This window comes from Opisthocomus hoazin, chromosome 4, assembly GCF_030867145.1.
Source record: "Opisthocomus hoazin isolate bOpiHoa1 chromosome 4, bOpiHoa1.hap1, whole genome shotgun sequence".
Classification (NCBI taxonomy): domain Eukaryota; kingdom Metazoa; phylum Chordata; class Aves; order Opisthocomiformes; family Opisthocomidae; genus Opisthocomus; species Opisthocomus hoazin.
Genome location: NC_134417.1, coordinates 65,762,136 through 65,784,433, shown reverse-complemented (window position 1 = coordinate 65,784,433; position 22,298 = coordinate 65,762,136). Strand labels below are relative to the sequence as shown.

Here is a 22,298-nt window from a genome sequence, read left to right as displayed (position 1 = left end):
ACAATCTCTTTGAGATTTTTAATGAAATACACGAGAAAAACATACATTTCATACACTTCAGGAAGAAAAAGCAGCCAGTGAGCACCAACTCAAAGTTACAAAAAGCTTGCTCAAGTTCTGCAATTGAGAAGACAAAGATATAACTGAAAGCGTGTAATTTGGGTCTTTGCAATCCAAATTATACACAGGAGTTGAGGAACGTCTCCACTCTTGGATTTTCATCTCCTTAAAATTTGATTTAAGACAATTTTTAAACATTATCCTCAATTCAAACAAGTAGGGCTACAGCTATTTATATACAACTCCAGGTCTTTCTGAAAACTGGATACTGCAATCCTGCTCACACAGACCAAGCAATTTTTTATTTACCCAAAACTTGTTTGGACATAGCTTTATTCTCACACCTGAGCAAGCCATGTGCAAATACTGCCTCAATATTGGGCTGGCATAGCTGAACACACTTCTGCTGCTCCATACTAAGTTCAAGGTGGTTTATAGAATCAGTAGCCAACATGGCTGCTGTCAATCAATTACACTCACTAAGACTTATTCTACGGTATTTCCACTTCCAATATCACTGACTTACAGGTAATCCTGGCTCACCAATTCCAGGAGGTCCTGGGAATCCAATTTTACCTTCTTGACCTTGAGCACCCTTGTGAAAAAGAATATTAGAAAGTTCAGTCCTAATTCAACTCGATGCATTTGAAAAGCTTAACATTTACATATAGATGACTTACTCATGTCACCAGAAAAGTCTGAAATCAAATGTGTAACATCTTCTGATGTAAAAAAAGCATAAATAACAATTTAGAAACATTCGAAAGTACCTTTCGATTAATACTTGGAGCACTAGATTGCATTCCATCTCTCATCACAACAGCAAAGGGGTGTTATCACTTTGCACAGGGGTACCTGCTTAAACACACAGGACCTGAGAGATGATAGGGATGAGGGGGTGATGTCGGGCTACATTTGGTTGCAGTACAACCAAACCATGCAGCAGGTATGCTCAGGTGTGAGGAATCCTCACCATAGCCCCTAGCTAGGCACTCGAACTGAAGCCTGCTTCAGTGAAGTATGGGATTGCACGGGAACTCCAGGCACTGAACAGCTTCTGTATCTTCTGTCTATAAAGTGTCATAATCTTCACAGTTCCTCCAGTTTACCGAGAACTATGAGCCTCAAGGATAAGGGCACACAGGATTTTTATCTCTCCCCAGAGCAGTACAGAGACTGGGAGTGACATTCCTTCTCCATAAACTATTTTCCCTTCTGGAATGACTCAGTGTTGTTCCTTTTACATGACAAATTACTAGCTTCTGAGCTATATAAACCCTCTCTGTGTTGCAGGGTCTGCCCCACTGCACAGAAAATATGCAGGGTTCATTGAATGCACAAATTACAGCAGTGAAATTATAAAAAGTGCAGGTATTTTAGACACTGACACTTAGGTCCAAAAATAAGGGAAAAAATGGCATAAAGCAACACCAAAGATTTAGCAGCCAAAAGAACTAGGGTGAGATCTAGTTCTGCCCACTTTAGATTTCTTGGTTGAGTCTGAGCTGTAGGTCTCTGACAAAACTCTCAGAAACTAAGTAGTCATGTCTCCTACATAGATGCCTTTGCAGTTTTCCAAAAGGAGATTTGGGTGGCCAGCATAGGCAGAGAGGACTTTTCCAAGCTAGCAAGACTGGATGCCACCTTCTAGTCTTTTGCAATTAAATAAGATGGAGGAATTAAATGCTGTATGAGAGAGAGAATTTTATAACCTACAAGAACATCTGTTCCCCAGTGAAGAACTAACAAGGCAAATCCATCACTTGACTGCATATCACAGTGACTGAGATGTATTTCCATGCTTCGAAGCATGGTTTATTCATTAGCGCAAGCATCTGCTAGTGCTTCAAAATGATCTCACATATTTAACTCCCATTTAAATGGCATTATTTCTGACTTCTTTTGTATCAATGGGATCATAATAAAAAGTTATAGCTGCTGGAAAGGTCTGTTATCTCCATCCTATGCAAATACGATAACCTGTCAATATTGTATCAGTTTTACATTTAGATGATAAGAGTTTGACTTTGATAAAACAGCAGGTGAGAACTTTTGTCCAGAAGATGACTGCCCACACTTAGCAATCTAACAGACATATTACTGAGAGTTACCTTGGGTCCTGGCTGTCCAACACCAGGGAGTCCTGGAGGACCATAGGGACCTAAAGGGCCTTGCTCTCCCTGGAGAAAAAAAAATGGAAAGAAATTATTAATGCAAATGGAACCTTAACCATATTCCACCAGAGTGTCATTCCACAGCCTCATTTAGGGCTATAGAAACATGTTTTTAAAGTAAAAAACAATCAAAAAACCCCCAAAAAACTCAGAACAAACAAAAAAAGATCAATGTCTTAAAGACAAATGCTTAGATTAGGAGCAGGGTCAATATCTTGGCCATACAAGTTGCTGGGATAGATAATAATGTTACAAAGCCATTCTTTCATAAGCATCAGGAAAGATAAAAATATATATTTATTCTTTGTAATATCTTTTGTCCTGACTTTATCCAATAATTTGGTGCTTCTTCAGCTTTTTTTCTTGCTAGAAATATGGGCATTTAGAAATTAAGCAGTGTTTATGCTTTAAACATTGCACTCAAGGTTCTTCCCATAGCAACAACTGAGTATCACAACTGCAGTTTCTACTGCTATCTTTGACTGCAGCTCCTAATTCTCTTGCATATTTAACAGGTTTCTAAAAATGCCAGTGTAGCCACACAACTATTACAAATTATTTTCAGCAAAACATGTTTATTTTCTGGGGAGGTATTGGGGAGGGGAATTTTGTGTATACTGAGAAATTTTATATGCTGAGTTCTGAAACCTTCCAATTAAATTTTTGAACTTGAAAGGTCAATGGAAGTATAAAACATGACTTCAAAGATCCTCCTCCAGAAATCTACCAGTTTGTTTCTGCCAAAGAATGAAGCTAAGATGTAGGAATGGGAATATACAGTGAAAGCAAATAAACATACTATCCTTGAAGCTGAATTTCTAATAACTATACACTTGCAGTGCAACCACTGCAGCTTTAAACCTAGAAGAAGACGGAACATCATGCCTGTTAATTCCATTATAACAATTTTATAATATAATATTATATATTACAACACATTAGCATCATTTATTAATATAATATGATATAATATAAAATATGAAGTAATATTGTATTATATTGATATTCCATTATTTCCATTGTCTAACATTCTGCTCAAATTCTTTATTTCTCTCCCTACTGGGATTTTCCTTCAGGTGGCATCTACTATCAGCTAGAGCAGTGGGAAGGAAAATTACAGTTTTACAGGAAAATTATAGTTTTACATATTAAAACTGTACCATTTTAAGCTTGGAATATACTTAACAGTCTATCTCCCCCCCTCCCCCAAACAGTGTGTTATGTTGTGACAAGTACCGATTAGTGCCAATACAAATAACTTCTTTACTATTAAGAAAGCACATACCTACTGTAAGGGACACAGAGACTCTGCATTTCAGTCTATAATGCAATAATGATTAAGCTATAGTAAAAAATAATCTTTCAAATACAGTGATTTTATCTTTAAAGTAAACTTTGGCAACTACAATGAAGTAGATACAGATATTTTAACAGATATTTTCTACTTCTAAGCTAGCTGAGGTACCTAGAAGCTATACTTCTTTACAGGGAAATCGGATTTTTCAGTCTCTTGGGAAAGAAGTAACTTGCCTCATAAGTAAGGAAAGAATTTATAAGCCATCAGAAAAGCAGCAGCATCCCTTAGCAGTTCATTCTGGGACACATTTTCAGGGAAATACGCAATGATGGATTTTTCATAGAACTATCCCAAGATGTTTTTATCAGAACGTACCCACATTCAAACTTAACTGTTTCCTTACAAGTTTGAATACACGTCTGTTCATACAACTTTAGACTCTAATTCAGAATCTCACTATGCATATGAAATTTTCCAGAGAGGCTCTTACTATAGCAGTGGCTTTTAAGAATGCGTTGTTTTCAGTCTTTCCATGAATATATCATGATTTCTAGAAATGTGTACTTTATTTCTAGTAGCTGGTCTAAGAGTTTAAACAAACAAACCCAATGTCACATCTGAAATGATAACCACAAGTACTCCCTGTTCATCACTTCTTTATGAGTGGAACAGAGGTCATGCCCACCTCCTGATTTTATGCCCCAGTTTTATAATCTGTAACCATATCAATCTGTTTGTAAATTGTCCACTGAAATTTGCAAATAGTTACAATTATTCCTCCCACTAACAAACGCTTTTTCAAAATTACCTTGAGTGTAAACACTCTTACGGAACCTTACTGGTGATACTGTATATAACATGTTGTTGGCCGTTTGTGGTTTTTTTAAAAAATAAATATTGGTTAAGTATTTTTAATAAATTAATGAAAACAGACAAAATAATGCCTATTATTTTGAATAAATTAATAGACATATGCATGCTGAAAATTCATTTTTATCTAACACCAAGAATACTAGGGGATAGTGGATGTGCACATTTGACATTGTTGACATCAATGAGATACTTCAGCTTTGCAAAAGTGTAAGCAGCCAGAACCTTAGGGCTGAGAAGTTTGCTTAACCAAAAGAAAGGGCATTATATTAATTCTTAGAACTTTGTTTTCCAGAAAAACATGGTGATTACATTTCCTTTTTCAGAGGAAACCAAGATGCATGAAGTCCTTTTGTGTTAGAATATTTGCATTTTTCCTGTTTTTTTAATTGCTGTTGAAGGGTAAAGCTGTCCTGTAATGAGAAAATAACAACATAATATATGTGGTAATAAATAAATCCAACAAAAGTAAATGCAGTAGCCAGTTCAGATGCTCTTTTACTGTATTAACCAATGCAGTTAAGAGGTATGTAAAACCTAAGTACAAAAATGACAGAAAACAAGTTACTGGGAATGTTTGGAAGAGAGATGGGATTCTCACAAGATAATGTTTCTGGACACTACTGCTTATGATAGAATATATTACATTTATAGAGCAAGTAAATCTTTTGTTTCTATTAATACAGAATACTGACTTTACGTCCTGTGTTCCCTTTTTAAAGGCTCTGGCTTCCTGTAATGACTTCAATGTGATCTTTGTAGAGGCAAACCAAGCAAAAGCAACCGCAACTGATTAGATCCCCAAACCACCTATTAATCAGCCATCAAGGCAATTCCTGGCCAGCTAGGCAGCAATATGGGATATGACTGGAGCAGACCCGAGAGTGGCATGGCTTTTCTCTTTACGGACTTGCTGTTTCTGGTACTTTTAGTCTTTCTCTAAGCAAGACGGTGTCTTCTGGGATTTTGGAAATGGGTGCATCAGCCAGCAAAATTGTATTGTGGGCCATCCTTGCATTCTTAGTCAGACAAGAAACACAAAATCTGAGTTTCTTGCTCCTATAAGCTGCAGTTCGACAAGAGTTGAGTGTCTCTATCTTAGACCCAGCGTTATAAATTGATGTTCTGCAAACTCAGTTCATTAATTGTGTGTGATAAAAGAACTACAAAATTCTTTCCTATGGGGTTTTTGTAATTTTCTTTACATGTTTTACAGCTGAATAAGGTATATGGTACACTTTGATTCAAGTTTTTGTTTTACATTACAGTGCAGATAATATGTGAAGCAAATGTCTAAGAAAATAAAAAGCACAGCTGTGAATTGCATTTTTTCTTGGTATTTTAAGTTGGTGAGAGAGAGAAAATAATGTAGACTTTGGCTTTAACAGCATAATTTTTCTTTCGTAAATTTAACGTCTTTCTATGGAAACATTGCTAATAGGCAGTAGAAAGTCAGTAAAACAGGAAACAAACTGAATAACACTCATCCTTTGCTCAGGACTTGCTTGGGGAACAGGGCCAAGATGACTGCTTCAGAAGACAGGAGATACACAGTGAAAATAGCCAGTTCCCAACTCCTACCTGTGTTTGAGTGAAATCTCCTGTTACTCTCTAATGTTTTTCTCTTGAAGTTATTATGTTCTGTACTAAGCCATAGGTTTGCTGTTAACATGCAAATTCAGCATTTTGTTAAATGGAAATACATTTAGTCAGGTAAATTAATAACAATATAAGATTAGTTAATGTGTATTTTTATTTTTATAGAAGCGGAGTTCAAATTTGTCATTTTAAATGCTTCAGCCTCTTTATGGAGAAGGTTTGTATGTATGGTAATAAAACTATTCAGCTGTTTGTGAGATGTTATAACTTCCAGCCTTCCAGTACATGAAGGGGGCCTACAAGAAAGCTGGAGAGGGACTTTTTACAAGGGCATGCAGTGATAGGACGAGGGCTAATGGCTTCAAGCTGAAAGAGGGCAGATTTAGATTAGATATTAGGAAGAAATTCTTTCCTATGATGGTGGTGAGGCACTGGAACAGGTTGCCCAGAGAAGTTCTGGATGCCCCCTCCCTGGAATTGTTCAAGGCCGGGCTGGATGGGGCTTTGTTCAACCTGATGTACTGGAAGGTGACCCTGCCCATGGCATGGGGGTTGGAACTAGATGATCTTTAAGATCCCTTCCAACCCAAACCATTCTATGATTATATGAATATAGCAAACAAGTTTGCTGTATTACTAGGTAGACCTTATTGTTTGGGTTTCCTAATACTATTTTCATGCAGCCTTTCGACCAGAGTCAAAAGTCGATTGATGTGTATCCAGATTATGGTAAATAATGCAATTTTTACTGATATAAAGCCAATTAGAAATTGACCCTTTTGTTCATAGCTGTTTTTTAACTCCTGTGTTTGTTTTGAAACTGATCAAATAACAACAGCAATTCCTCAAATGGCCCATCTTCTAGACTTCCAGTTCCTCCATGGGATTAATTTGGCGTTGAACAAACTGTCCTTTTAAAATCAGCTGATCAAAAATAATTTTTATTAAGTATTTCCCATCAGCAGGAAATTTAGGGAAGGCCAAGAATAATACAACAAAAGCTCATACTTGTCTCCTCTTTAATTCTCTTCACAGACTCTCTGTTTTAAGTACTGTTGTCCTTTAAGCCAACAATTATCCGAATTTTGGGGCTTTTGCGGCTGATTCTGTTTAGACAAGAAGTAGGGGAAGTATGTAGGAAAATGTTTTATACTAGTCCTTTAGAAAATATTATGTACTAAAAGCAACAATTTCAAACAGGTTTTAGTGACTTAGAAGCCTCCATTTCATTTCCAACAGTAGTAATTTAGGCTACCGAAGTTCATTCATGCCAACAGATCACAAGCATCTAAGCATCAATGGAAGTGCAGCTTCTGATTGTGCATCAGTGCGTAGAAGTGCACTGGCAGAATGGCATCAGCAAAGCCGCAGTGCTGTAGCTGCACACACCCAGCCCTGTGGTGTGCTCTGCTTCCAGGGCGAGATCATCCCCATGGGAGCTATACAAGTAAAACTGTTGTATTAAGGTATCAATAGAAAGTTTTGCAAGCAAATGTCCATGCGTAGACACTCCCTCAAGAGCAGAATTATTTCTGCCACTTTTACTCATAGTTGTGCTTCTTGCAAAGCTGGTCAAGATCCACAAAGCATAGGTTTTGGAGGAACATTAAGTCAAGCACACCAGCTTGGTGCCCAAGCAGCCTTGCCTTTCAGCCCATAGGCTCCCTTACCTCACCACCAACTCTTACTGCAACAGCTCTTTCACTTGACAAGCAACATTAACAGATACAGCTCCATGTAGCTTCCGGGCCTGGAGACAGTCAAGCTAGGCTCAGACTTCCGCACTTCAAGGAACAGGTGCCTCAGTGAGAAAGAAACAGGCACAGGCTGTTGTGAGGCCAGGCAGTATGCTAAGTATTAGCTGTTCAAATTCACAGTCCTCATTTCTTTCGTGGAGAGGGAAGCCTGGGATCTCTGCTGTGCCACAATGTATTGTCACACCCCACAGAATGAACACAAAAGATATGCAAAATCGAAAATATATTTAAAAAAAAAATCTATCAGATAAAAATAACAGTAATTCAGCAGCACTACTATGCGTAAGTAAGTAGGCTACTCTGGGTGCAGCAAGCGCCACTCAGCACATTGGCTCCATTTGTCAAAACTAAACCTCTGAAATAGTGTAGGAACTTGTTCCATTCTGAAAAACAACATTTGATGAATACAGGCTCATCTCTCAGCTAAAACAATAAACCAAATCCCTTTGTTGTGTTTGGAAAGCGTCTTCCAAATTTTTTGTCCTGTTGTCCAAACGGACATTATGTTTCGCATCTATTTCTGACAGCCTCTGACAGACCTTCCCAAGGACTGCAACTCTGAGGGATGCTTCCTACCACAAATCATTTGCTCCTTCGCAACTTCACCCACAGAGAGCTACGCTCATACATGTGCTGCCTTGAATGCAGATGGGACTCCTCCTGAAGTTAATGTTTTTCCAAAAGCTCTTTTTTTCACCACAACAAAAACATTACACGGTTTTCTTTCCAATGACTGGTGTCATGTAATCTGCCTCGCAGCAGCTGTACTATTAGGTACTGGTGTAGGGAGTACAAACAGCTGTTACGATAAAAACCCATGTATTTTTATTTTTATAGAAACAGAGTTCAAATCTGTCATTTTAAATGCCTCAGCCTCTTTATGGAGAAGGTTTGTATATATGGTAATAAAACTATTTAGATGTTTATTCATATGTTAGAACTTTGCAGAAATGCAAATAGAGAAAACCTTTTTTAAAGTTTGCTTAATAGCAAAAACTGGTTTTAGTTAATGCCATGCTGAGCTACATTCTGTGCAGGATACAGGTTGTTTGACATTCATACATGACTTGAAAAGAGGGTGAAAGTAAACTAATGAACTTTGTTTGTATATTAAAGAGGTTATTAAAGGTAAGGACTGATTGCAAAGTGCATCAGCAAGACTTTAGGAGGTTAAGGATGTGATTCAGCTACATATGATCACTCCTAAACTTAGCTGTCTACATGGAAACAGGTCGGCTGAGTTGCTGTTGTAGTCAGTGGAAAGCTGGTCAATGCAGCAGTGGGACTTCAAGAGCGATTCAGCTCATTACGGGCAATATGATAAGGCAGTATCATGAAAAGGGATGGAGGTAGAGAGTTTTGCAGCCAGTAAGACTTCACACTGACAGATTAGCCAGCAGCTTAAGAGAGAGCAAGAAAATGCATACAGATAACTGAAGAAGTAAGGTATGGAAAGTTCTTTTAAATAATTTCTTGGACAATGTTTCTGGACTCCATGCTACCTGGCTTCAGATAAGTCAAATTAAATTAGTTGAAGCTGCGATGCCACCAACCCCGGTCCTGCTGGTGGCTGGCAGAGCCAGTGCATCCAGACAGCACACAGAGGACACTGTCCCCAGCAGTGCCTGCTACCTGGCACTGCAAAGCGAAACAACCGCTACGGCTCTGCCTTACCGACATGTGGGAGGGACGGAGCTGGCCAGATGTATGAGTGAGCTTCACAAATGCTACCCAAAACATCTGTAGGCTGAGCTTCATCCGTAGTTTGTATTTTGGGGAACTGAATCTCCTCTTTCAAACCTCAACATGGCCCACTAACAATGAATAAAAGTGTTCCACGGCGGTGTTCTGTGTTCTGTCACATTGATATCGATGTCATGCAACTGCCATTAGCTCTGCTAAACCAGGGTGAAGTCACTAGTTCAGCTCAAAATGCAGAAAGTATTAGCATGGAAAGGCCATGGGTACAAGGAACTGCACTAAGAATAGACTTCTTTTTTTTCTCCAAGGCAGTTATAAATAACTGCCACTTCTCAGAGATATTGTATTATGTGTCATGAAAACTAATTTTAAAAGAGCAATTGAATAATCCTTCTGTAAGGACAAAAAATATTGGAAAGAGTGCTTTGCGTCTGAACCAAAAAAGGCCTTGACCTTTACTAGCTGAACGGGTGCTTATGAAGCTGTAAACAACCACTGATTACTGATCACTAGAAAATTTTTCACTCGTCTCACATAAGCTCCAAAATGCCAAAAGTTAGCTTTGGCATCAGGTATGGACAAGAGACAACCTCTAAACTTACATATGTTTCTGCTATACGCTTTCATTATCTCAGTGTATTAATTAAACTTGTCTGGCAATATTTTTGTTATGGTAGCTATCTAAGCCTGGAAAAACCTCAACTATAGACTTCAACCAGCAGGTTGAAGAGTTGGAAGCTGAAAAAACAGGGAACTTTCATTCTTTCAACTTTTTCATACTGAAAATCTGCAACTAAAGTATAACAAGAGACCATAAACATTATATCCAGGTAGATGAATTCTAGAGAGAGATGTATTTTACAGACATGAAAGTGTGTGAAGAGACTGATAGGAGGACAAACAACATTCAACAAATACAGTTTAGTGTATAACAAAAGTTTGGGGTGGACCTGCTGGAGAGCAGCTCTGCGGAGAGAGACCTGGGTGTCCTGGTGGATGACAGGTTGACCATGAGCCAGCAGTGTGCCCTGGCTGCCAAGAAAGCCAATGGGATCCTGGGGTGCATCAAGAAGAGTGTGGCCAGCAGGACAAGGGAGGTTCTCCTTCCCCTCTACACTGCCCTAGTGAGGCCTCATCTGGAGTACTGTGTCCAGTTCTGGGCTCCCCAGTTCAAGAAGGATGAAGAGCTACTGGAGAGAGTCCAGCGAAGGGCTACAAGGATGGTGAGGGGACTGGAGCATCTCCACTACGAGGAGAGGTTGAGGGAACTGGGCTTGTTCAGCCTGAAGAAGAGAAGGCTGCGAGGGGACCTTATAAATGCCTACAAATATCTGAAGGGTGGGTGTCAGGAGGATGGGGCCAAGCTCTTTTCAGTGGTGCCCAGTGACAGGACAAGGGGCAATGGGCACAAACTGAGGCACAGGAAGTTCCGTCTGAACATGAGGAGGAACTTCTTCTCTCTGAGGGTGACGGAGCACTGGAACAGGCTGCCCAGGGAGGTTGTGGAGTCTCCTTCTCTGGAGATATTCAAGACCCGCCTGGACAAGGTCCTGTGCAGCCTGCTGTAGGTGACCCTGCTTCGGCGGGGGGGTTGGACTAGATGACCCACAGAGGTCCCTTCCAACCCCTACTATTCTGTGATTCTGTGATTCTGTGATTCTGTGATCTGCTAGCACTATCTTGGACTCCTCAGTGTGAAATGACAGATAAAAAAATTACTGTCATTTGCCGTGTTGAAGTTAGAGAGGCACGACTTTTCCACCATATGTATGAATAGCTTCTTTCAGACCCATCATCCTCTTTCTTTCCCCACTTCTGAAATATTCTGTAGCAACTTTCCTAATCAAGCATTTTGTTGAGAAGATGGAGAAATAAGAAGTATGAAAAAGCATTTGTCAGTAAGAGGAAAATCATGACGGATGCCAGTATTCCGAACCTTTTACAATAAGCATTTTCCGTATCTAAATTTATTTCTGTCAATCTTCAAATTAAATTGTTGCCTGGGAAACAAAACACGAGTGTTTAAATATTGCATCTTTGGAAAATTGTTTTATGTGAACTTAGTTGCCTTGTGTAACTTAGATATGGAACTGTATTAACCAGGCTATCAAGAATCCTGTGGTAGAAAGTCTTTGACGTTAGACCCTACATTTTCAAACTGATACATGAAAGATCTTTCTGTACCGAGCAATGATGTTAATAGCTGTCCCCACTGTATTCACGTAAAGCCATTTCTCAAAGGGCTGCAAAGCAGAAACCTGCCTAAATTAATCAGAAACTTTATCCAACTGATTTTTCTTGACAAGTTGTAGTCATTAACTCTAAATGGTCAATTATAAATGCAACTAAGGCACCAATCGTCATCAAATCTTACACTGATACCAATTTCAAAGCTGTCTTGAGTTTTTACAGTTCACAAGTAGTTAAAAATTACTTTAAATACTCATTCTAAAGATTTTATAACCACCATCTAGAATTACTTAAAATCTTTAAACACAAGGCATTTTAGTAAAAAACATACCAGAAAAAACTTCCCAAGTGATGGTAAAAGCCAAGACACATATTCAGTTGACTTCAATTCCAACCCAAGCTCTGTGGCTCTAGGCAGACCCTTGGTAGCACCCTATTGTGGCCCTACAAAATGTTCTTGGAGACCCAGATGGAAAACTGGCTGTACGTGCCAATGATACAAAGCCTTCATAACATGATGACACCATGGTGCACCAAGCAGGTGGTGTACATTATTGCGGTGCAATCGACACCACTAACAAAAAACTACAGGGGAGAAAGGACAGTAGAATATAAAGATTCTACACAGAGTTTCTGCATACTCTCTCCCTATATAATTAACATCTATACATATACAGCTGCATCTTACCTTGCTTCCTTGAATGCCTTTTGGGCCTGGCTCACCTGGAGGTCCACTGATACCCTACACAAAAGTCAAAGTATAGAATGAGTTGCCTTTGAAGATGCATGTAAAGTTACTTTTGAATTTGGCCTGAACAGGGTACAGTAAATCGTAGCACAATGCTAAGCTCTAACAGACAAGAGTTTTCTGCATCCTATCCTGTGATATGCCCATCACATTCAATATTGTTAATATTCAATAACCAGTGGTGGCAGAAAGGATATCCTATTACTGCATGTGAATTGCATCTGTTTTATCCAAAGTTTTCTGTTCCTTTCTTCTCCTGCTCCTGACTTCACCATATTTTCATATTCTCTCTTCCACCCAAGCAAATAAACTAAGCTGTCATGTCCTACTTAGCTCTGTTTGTAAGAAATCACTTCCCCTACACCCCTCTTTGCTGATGAGCTGAGATTAATTTTAATTCGCTGACATTACTTCAACCATTGTGTCCCCTCACACAAGGCAATAATTAATGGCTCTTTGGAAGAGACAGAGCACGTAAGGTCCTCTGTGTGGACTGATGACATTTAGGGAGGTCCCTTCACCAACACAGTGGCTGGTACAGTAGCTAGAAAAAAGTAAGTGTGAGAATTATGAAGAGCAGTACGATCACAGGATGAATAGATTACACCCAAGTCTGCTGTTAAAGCTTTAACTCTCACTTGAACCCTCCAGTTCACCAACTTGTGAGTTAGTGAACATGCCATTGGCATCTGCTGGGCTGCCCAGTTGGGTCAGATTGGTTAACGTTGTTGCAGCTACCACTAACCGAGCTGATAATCAAAATGAAGTGGAAACCTCAGAAAGTTTTTTAAGAGATTGGAGAAAAAAAATAAGCATGAGTTATCAAAAGAATAATACCACATAATTACAGTTCATTGTAGTAAAAATGCTGGGTCAAATATGGATAATTTTATGCTTATAAAAAGATACACAGTGGCCCAAATCTAAATGTATTGGTTTCATTGCTGACACAAAAATGGGCTCAGAGTGTGTTCATTCCCTTTCTTAAATATGATAAACTACAGGAAACACGTGACTATCCAATAAGAAACAAAAATAATCCCTTTCAGCTACTGTTATTAACAGCTATGATAAATCCTCAAAAATATTGCATTTTGGCTCACAAACAGATGTGAAAATTTTGGAATATCTGTGATTTTGTATCTCTCATGGATTTCCATTCAGAGAAAAACCCCAATTATTATTCTCTCCTTTCCTTTTGCAGTTTCTGCACAAAGTATGCAAAAATGCAGTCACACACTTCTGTCATACAACCACAAATCAAATACTGGGGGGGAAAACAGTGAATCAAATTAATATAGTTAGTGTTCCAAATTAAGCTCAAATGATAACTTTACAAACCAGGGGAAAAACTGTCACACAAGAGTACAGCAATGTCCCAAGTGCCATACTGTACACAAACTCACAGTTATATGGCCTTAATCCTTGGTTTATGCATTTTAATTGAGTACTATTTAATAAAAGAAATCTTACAGTTTTGTTTGTTTCAAAAGAAGTAAACTCTATTCCTTTAGTATCTTAGTGTCATATAAAGAAAAACAATATTTCTATAAAATCTCTTAGTACTTGGAAAGCATTTCCAAAAGAGACTTTGGAAAAAAACATTTTTACAAGCTATTCTTCCTGAGGAAAAGAAATATGATCATGATGTGAGATGGACAAATGTCCCAGCAGTAAAATGGCAATATGCTTGAGGCTGGGTGTGCTAACAGAAATACACAATATAATCTGTTAATACAAATACATAAGATAAATCATTCTCCATCTCACTGCATGCTGTCTTCCTTCTAGTCATTAAGTGGGTTGTAGTTCCCATGGTAATTAGTTCTCATAGCTCAGAATTACAGTAATTCCTTGTAACCATTGATTAGTCCTCTTGTATAGTGGTACATTCATCGGCTTCTGTTCTCCAGCAGTTAGGATTTCTTTTGTAATGAGCCTTTCAAACCTAAACTGAATGTAGACCATTGTACTATATGGCAATATGTAACATTAAGCTCAAAAGTGGGATAATGTATGAGTAATTGCAGTGATGCTCTATATGAAAAGAAAAAAAAATTGATTTTGCCTTAAAATAATCAGGTTATGTCATTGTACACAAATTTAGAGATGGCTTGACTTGCAACAGCAGCTGGTACTTTACAGAGTGTGCAAAACTGAACATACAGTGCATGGTAAATTGAATTTATGCAGGGAAATGCTAGTAATCCGATTTGTGTCATTAATTCCTGCCAAAATTGGCCAAAAATCTCTTAGACTCCATGTATTTCCGTTTTTTAATAAACAGGAATAAATAAGTGTCATCTTTTGGGGCAGAAATCACATCATTTCTAATTGCTTCCCAGACAGAATTACTGGAGCATAAAATAATAAATTAACACATTTGTAGCGTTATTGAATGTACATCGCCAAGCAAAAGGAAAGCAGAAAAACATAATTTGAAAACATTCAAAATGGCATTTAGGACTAAATATTCACATCTTACCACCATGTAATAAATTTGTGTTACCCTATTATACCCCCATTATGTTTTCTTTCCTATAACCCAGAAACAGGCTCAGAAGAGAAGTGAGAGGGCAAGTGCCGGCTCTCATCATTCCACATCACCTATGGATCTACTGCGAAACTGGTACAACTTCTTGAGATCTCTGCTCCACACAGCAGCTATTTTTACGTGTCTAGTATCATTTTTTAATCGAAATTACACAGGTTGTAAGAAACACAAAGACAGCAATAACCCTTTTCAGGAACTGCAAAGAGAGAAGAGGACAATCTGGACTTCTGCACAGATAACAAATAAATGATCACTGATATAAGAGTGCAAACAATCTCTGCTCCTAGTAACACTGAGACTTTATCTGACTCTTTTCTCAGGTATTTAAACAATGACCGCAGATTTTAGTCTCTCCAACAAATTTCAGTCTCTCTGGCTACTTTGTATTTTGGGAGGACTGCGTACAGCCTCCCAAGATCCAGGTGGACGCTGCCATGTAATACAAGAGGAATTTCTCAAGTAGGGGTATGACAGAGCATGATTATACTGTAAGGGTAAGAGGACAGCTCTGCAGCTGGAGAGCCCAAGTGGGCCACACACCTCTGAGTAGCTTTAAGCAGCAGCAGCAGCCAAGATTTTGTCTTTGAAAATTATTTTCAAAAGACAAAGATTTGCCAGACTTTGCTGTCTCGGTGCCTCATGCACTAAATGTGCTGCTCTCCACAGAGCTGACGGGTTGTACGCAGAAGAAACTTGCAGAATATTATGTGTTTTCTTTTTATTTGGTAGCATTTAGTTTCCTTACCTGAGGTCCCCGAGGTCCCCTAGGGCCAAAAGGACCTTCTAAACCCTGAGGAAAGATAAGACGCAATTATCAGATTAACAGGAAATTGCAATTATCTGCTTTAAAGTGTTACAAACCGCGGTGTACATGTAATGACTCCTATCTCTGTTCAAGCATTTTCTAGGGAGTTTTTTCTCTCTCCAGAGTGCTGCTGTTCTCATTGTGTATTCAGTAACTGCCTGTTACATTCCATCCTCAATATTTTGTTAAAACACTTTTCATATACAACAAACATTGTGGATGGCCACTTCACATCTTAGCTATTTGATTAAATACTTTATTTGCTACAGGTCTTTAAATTAAATTTCTAGAAGTCCATTAGATACAGAATTCTTAAAAAAATGCTGCAGTGCTTATACCAGAATAACGTCAGGTATTTTTGTCTCACTAACTCAAACTGCTGATCAGTAGCATGGCAGAATCACACTAGCAGTTCGCAAAACTCCTTAAAAAACGCATCCAAAAAAAGTAAAATGCCGTATTTTTTTATTCTACTAGCAGTCATTTCTCCATTCAATGAGTTCGTACCAGTTACCGCCACTGTAGATTGTTCACAAATCTGTCTGCTGCACTGTTTTTGTTCAGTCACCAGAACGCATATTCTATGGGATTTCACTTCCAGTTGGCTCAATACCCAGTTATAATTTATTTCTAAAGCAAAAATAGCTTTCAGCAAATAGTTTACTGGTCTTTTCTTTCTCTTTCTTCTCTTTTAATTAGCAGCATCTCCACACGCAGAGGCATCGGCAGACTGCTGCATTTTTCAAGATGTGTGTCACACTTTGAACTTGTAATAGCCGTGACGAATTTAGCAGTGGGGCCTACGCAGCCACACCCCAATGACTGTCCTCTCCTACAGATCCAGACTCAGAATTTTTTAACAATTCTCTACTCTGAGACATTTGCTCCCAGGCCAAGCATCAGCCACCAGAGAGAGCAGATAACCCCACTCAGTTCAAGCAATGGATGGCACAAACAACAATATGCTGGTGCGGTGATAGCTACTTCTGGTAGAATACATACATATGACTGGAGTCAGTTTTGATTTCAAAGCTGAACACAAACTGTCTGAATTTCAAGCCTGAGCAGCTTTTGAAGAAATCCCGATTCACAGCACCTAAACCTCTGTTGGTCTCAGTCTGATTCGTGAGATTGCAAAGTGGGAGGGGAAAACTGCAACATTATCAAATCAGACAACCTTATTGCCAATTATGCTTCAATATCCATCACTGCAGCTAAAGATCCACCTCGGAATATCAAATTTATTTCTCATACATTTGGCCATGTATGTTTTGATTATTTTGTCCATCATAGACTACTTTCATAAAAAAAAAAATAAAATTGTTCTATCTTCTGCATTTGTAAATGTGAAGCTGGGAATTCTGGAAGTGACTGTAGTTTTCATTTGTTCACTAACTTCTTGAAGTCCATGATCCATTATAATGTCTGATCCTCCGCAGATGTCAAACCTTTTTTTTTCATCACTGTCCTCAACAGAAACGAAACAAGCACATTTCCGGCAGCCCTGGCATATGTTTTCTACATCCAGATGTCTTGGCTGCTTTGATTATGTTCTTTGCCAGCTTCTGAAGAGCTTTCTTTTTTCTGAGGAGACATTTCACATAACCTCGTGCTATTTCTCACATATTACTTGGATAAAGAAGCTATGATCTTTCTTTATTCCTCTGAGAGATGTAACTCTTTCTCCTTTTTCACTGATATTTCAGCCTTTTCTGACTTTTCTGCTATTTTAAACCTCAACATTTCACAAAATATTCTCAGCCTTTAGATTTTTATTATAGTATGATGCCCTTTTTTCTTTGCAACAAATACTGCTGCTTAGAATATTTGCTAATCCATATATCATCAGATAACAGGTTCCAGGAACCACAAACTTTTCAAGTTGGTCTTTGATAAAGGTAAGCATAATATGTATCTTAAAACTGAAGAAATGTGCTTTAATAGAATGATCAATACCAATTATTTAGTTGGTAGCACTTAACAACTCTGTAAATCAGTGGTTTGTAGTACTTATACAAAACTACTTAAATGAACTCAAGATACATGATTATCTCACTCAGGAGTACATTATCCTTCCATCTTTCAGAGTGTAAAAAACGGGTAAAAATCTATATTCACTTGTACCACTTCAGCACGTCAGGTTAAAAGAAGCGGTCTAGATAGAAGTGTGAAGGTGTATCAGCACAGGCAGGCTGGTAGACCTGAAAGATGTTCAGGCTGTGTGAGAACCTGCTTCTATTGTAATGTAACTTTATACCCTCGATTTAAAATTAAATTTTTAAGGAAAAATCTGGTGAACTCTGTAACATGCTCACAGTCCTTTGTCAGCAGGGCCTGGCACTGGTCAGGACAGGTTTTGTTTTAGGTAAGTGCCTACATTTCTTCTGCAAAACGGAAAAAAGAATATGGTGAACTGTGGGTTCAGTTTCTACAAATCACATTTCTATTATGAAAGTATCTCTACGACCAGGGAATTATAAAATCATAGAATCACAGAATCACAGAATGTTAGGGGTTGGAAGGGACCTCTGTGGGTCACCTAGTCCAACCCCCCTGCCAAAGCAGGGTCACCTACAGCAGGCCGCAGAGGACCTTGTCCAGGCGGGTCTTGAATATCTCCAGAGAAGGAGACTCCACAACCTCCCTGGGCAGCCTGTTCCAGTGCTCCGTCACCCTCAGAGGGAAGAAGTTCTTCCTCATGTTCAGACGGAACTTCCTGTGCTTCAGTTTGTGCCCACTGCCCCTTGTCCTGTCACTGGGCACCACTGAAAAGAGCTTGGCCCCATCCTCCTGACACCCACCCTTCAGATATTTATAAGCATTTATAAGGTCCCCTTGCAGCCTTCTCTTCTTCAGGCTGAACAAGCCCAGCTCCCTCAGCCTCTCCTCGTAGGAGAGATGCTCCAGTCCCCTCACCATCCTTGTAGCCCTCCGCTGGACCCTCTCCAGTAGCTCCTCATCTTTCTTGAAGTGGGGAGCCCAGAAATGGACACAGTACTCCAGATGAGGCCTCACTAGGGCAGTGTAGAGGGGAAGGAGAACCTCCCTCGACCTACTGGCCACACTCCTCCTAATGCACCCCAGGATGCCATTGGCCTTCTTGTCAGCCAGGGCACACTGCTGGCTCATGGTCAACCTGTCGTCCACCAGGACACCCAGGTCCCTCTCCACAGAGCTGCTCTCCAGCAGGTCTGCCCCAAGCCTGTACTGGTGCATGAGGTTGTTCCTTCCCAGGTGCAGGACCCTGCATTTGCCTTTGTTGAACCTCATCAGGTTCCTCTCTGCCCAACTTTCCAGCCTGTCCAGGTCACGCTGAATGGCAGCACAGCCTTCCGGTGTATCTACCACACCTCCCAGTTTGGTGTCATCAGCAAACTTTCTGAGGGTACATTCTAACTCTTCATCCAGGTCGTTGATGAAGAAGTTAAACAAGACTGGGCCCAGTACTGACCCCTGAGGGACACCACTAGTTACCAGCCTCCAACTAGACTCAGCGCCGCTGACGACAACCTTCTGAGTTCTGCCATTCAGCCAGTTCTCAATCCACCTCACCGACTACTCATCCAGCCCACACTTTCTGAGCTTCCCTAGGAGGATGTTATGGGAGACTGTGTCGAAAGCCTTGCTGAAGTCTAGGTAGACAACATCCACGGCTCTCCCCTCATCTACCCAGCCAGTCATGCCATCGTAGAAAGCTATCAGATTGGTCATGTTCCAAATCTACAAATAAGATATATAAACATAAGATGTTCCAAATCTTTACAAGGTATGTTCATGAATATGTTACATGATTTTCTCGTATTATCATCAACGTGAACCGGTTCAAATAAAAATCATACTTACTCTTTCCCCTTTTATTCCTGGAGATCCACATTCTCCTCTTTCACCCTTTGTAATAAATCAAAAGGTTAACAGCTAAACAAGATGTTTCGATTACACTACATGCATTAAAGACTGTTCAAGCAGTTCAGCAGCACAAGAGGTTTAGTAGATTCTGAGGACCTGAGAGTGGCATCATTAGATACAGTCTGTAGAAGACATGGTCTGCTCTACTCAAGACAGATACTTTTACTCTCTGACACTGCCTACAAAATTTCCAGCCTACATGGTAAAAGGATAACACATTTAATATCTAACAAGCTTTGCTGTATTTTTCCACCTCACTGTGCTGCCTCCAGAGATCCTCTCTATATTCTGATTTCATTACTGTGGTGTCTGAGACTTTCTTGAATAACAGTCGTGAGATTGTACAAACGCAATGAAGAAAGAGAATTACTAATGTGTTCCACTGATGATTTAACATATCAGCAGGCCTATGAAAAGTAGACATATAAGTCTACTTTCCCCATTTCAATGAAATGTTTCCATAAAATTGACTGAAGCATTTTTCTAATGAATACAAAGATTCAGAGAGGCACTGCTTTTATTCACAATGTGGAGAGATAAGTGTCCAAATGGGATTATCTCTGTTTCTGTTCTGGCTGTGATGGTCCAGTCTGCACTGTAAATTTTTGGCTCTAGAATCTTGCAAGTCATTGAAATGTATAATTTTTTTAGCTTCTTGGAGAGCCTATCTTGAGATATTTTTGATCAAGCATTAGCCCTTGCAAATTATAATTAGCTTAAAAGGAAACTTAGTGTGGTAAGTTTTTTGAAAATTAATGACTGCCACATCTATTTGTGTTTGCAGTAAAAAAAAAAAATCACATTCTTTCTACTCAACCTCTTATTCAACCCTCAACTTTCTTTTTTCCATCCAGAAGCTTTATTTCTGGTCTTTGACATTTTTCTTCTTATATTTAAATTACATTTTATGATTTTTTTTTTTTTAATTTCAACAAGCCAGTCTACAAGCATTTACAGAAATGATGAATTTACTTCTAGGGAATAATAAAAAGACAATACAGGCTCTTTTTTCCATTCGTTCACATACACTATCAGCAAGTGACAATCTATTTTTAGACTACTTCTACTCTATAAAAATCTTACCTTGTCTCCCTTGTAGCCAGGAGCTCCCTATTCGAAAATTAAAAAGGGAAAAAATCATAAAACAGAAAGTAAAGGCATAACATACTGCTAATTTAAGCAGGGGAAAAACCTCAGTAGAGAAATATGTTTCAGAAGTTTAACTATTCACAACAATAAAATATCTCTCGGGAATCATTTAATATATAATTCTCTGCAAATTTAGATGTTTTTTTTTTCCTTATAACATTAGCTGTGAATATGTCACTCAGTTTACTAGCCCATTAGCAGATATGCTGCCATTTAAATGGGACTTTTAAACTGATCTTATGCATGGAGTAGTGTTAATCTTTCTACTGTGAATCAACAAGAATTCAAGTTGAGAAATATCAGATGTCAGAAGCCATTGGAGAACTATCTAGATGTTTTTAGCGATGACATTTGAAATTATATCTTTGGGATAAGTCTAATGCAAGTCAATACAAAATGACATAGCTTCATAAGTTCCTTTTGTCAGTAGCATCCCATCTCTATGCTTAAGCACATGGTTAGACTGTTTCTCTCAATATAGATGCTTCTCTACACCAGAACTTTGTTTAGGTGCTCTAAATAACTGAATAAAGTAGATGTGTGAAAAATGGAAAACACATGTTCAGTTCAGTGGAACTAAACCATGAATCAGAATCTGGAAGATAATCTGAAAAGATCAAATATGAGTTAGCATTGTAGTAGTCACATACCTCTTCACCTTTTTCTCCATGGTCTCCTTTTTGAGCATCGCCCTATTGGAAGCAAAGGAATACAACTGAAATATGCATTGCTCTTTTATTTATCACCATTACACTAAAACCAAGAACACTGTTCAAGGAGCAGAAGTTGCTTTTCCTATTTACGAACATCCACACTTCTTCCTCCCACAATCAAGGACACACAATTCCTGAATGTTAATGTAGAAAACTTGGCTACTGTTATCAGATGACTGAAATCTTCATCACCAGAGCAAGCTGCTCTGCTCAAGAGATTTGTGTACTGTTAGAAAGCTCTGTGGAGCCTACAGAGCCTTCAGCTGGATTCAGAGACCTCTCCTGTCAGAGAAACACTGGAATGATAGGCAGTGTTAACTTGCTAGCAGTTTAGTTTCAAATTTTTCTCTCTCACTTCTAAAGCAGCTAACTATAAATCTCTCACAGTAAAAGTAAATTTTTTAAATCATATTTTAACATACTTTTCCTTTGCTATATTTAACTCTATGATTTGAATAAAACCAGATAGAAATTTGTTTTATTTTATTAAATTCACCTTACCTTGTTTCCTTTTGGTCCTGGCTCACCTTTTTCCCCTCTGTTACCAGCACTGCCCTGAAACAAAGCAGGAAAATGCGAGGAAAAAAATCTCCCCTTTCTCTCAGATTGTATCTTGGGGCAGGACAAAATCATTCTGGAATAAGCTTAGGTAGAAACCAACACTGATTCAGGTATGGCATGCGTGACACTACTTTCACTTAGCTGAAAAGATCTGGTATTATACGGTATCTGAATTTTTTCAATCAATATTCAACAATAAACACATTTTCTACAG

General features: G+C 38.8%; 1 protein-coding gene across 2 annotated transcripts in view; it reads right to left on the bottom strand.

The window, feature by feature from the left end:
- The window catches only part of COL28A1 (collagen type XXVIII alpha 1 chain), a 79,578-nt gene that overhangs the window by 47,346 nt on the left and 9,934 nt on the right, over positions 1-22,298 (bottom strand). For both annotated transcript variants that reach the window (XM_075419297.1, XM_075419295.1), the window contains exons 6-13: positions 22,025-22,078; positions 21,461-21,502; positions 20,745-20,771; positions 19,599-19,643; positions 15,696-15,740; positions 12,337-12,390; positions 2,172-2,240; positions 587-655 (exon numbers count right to left, since the gene is read on the bottom strand). In XM_075419297.1, coding sequence (XP_075275412.1) covers positions 587-655; positions 2,172-2,240; positions 12,337-12,390; positions 15,696-15,740; positions 19,599-19,643; positions 20,745-20,771; positions 21,461-21,502; positions 22,025-22,078 — 405 coding nt within the window. The remainder of the gene's footprint in view (positions 1-586; positions 656-2,171; positions 2,241-12,336; positions 12,391-15,695; positions 15,741-19,598; positions 19,644-20,744; positions 20,772-21,460; positions 21,503-22,024; positions 22,079-22,298) is intronic.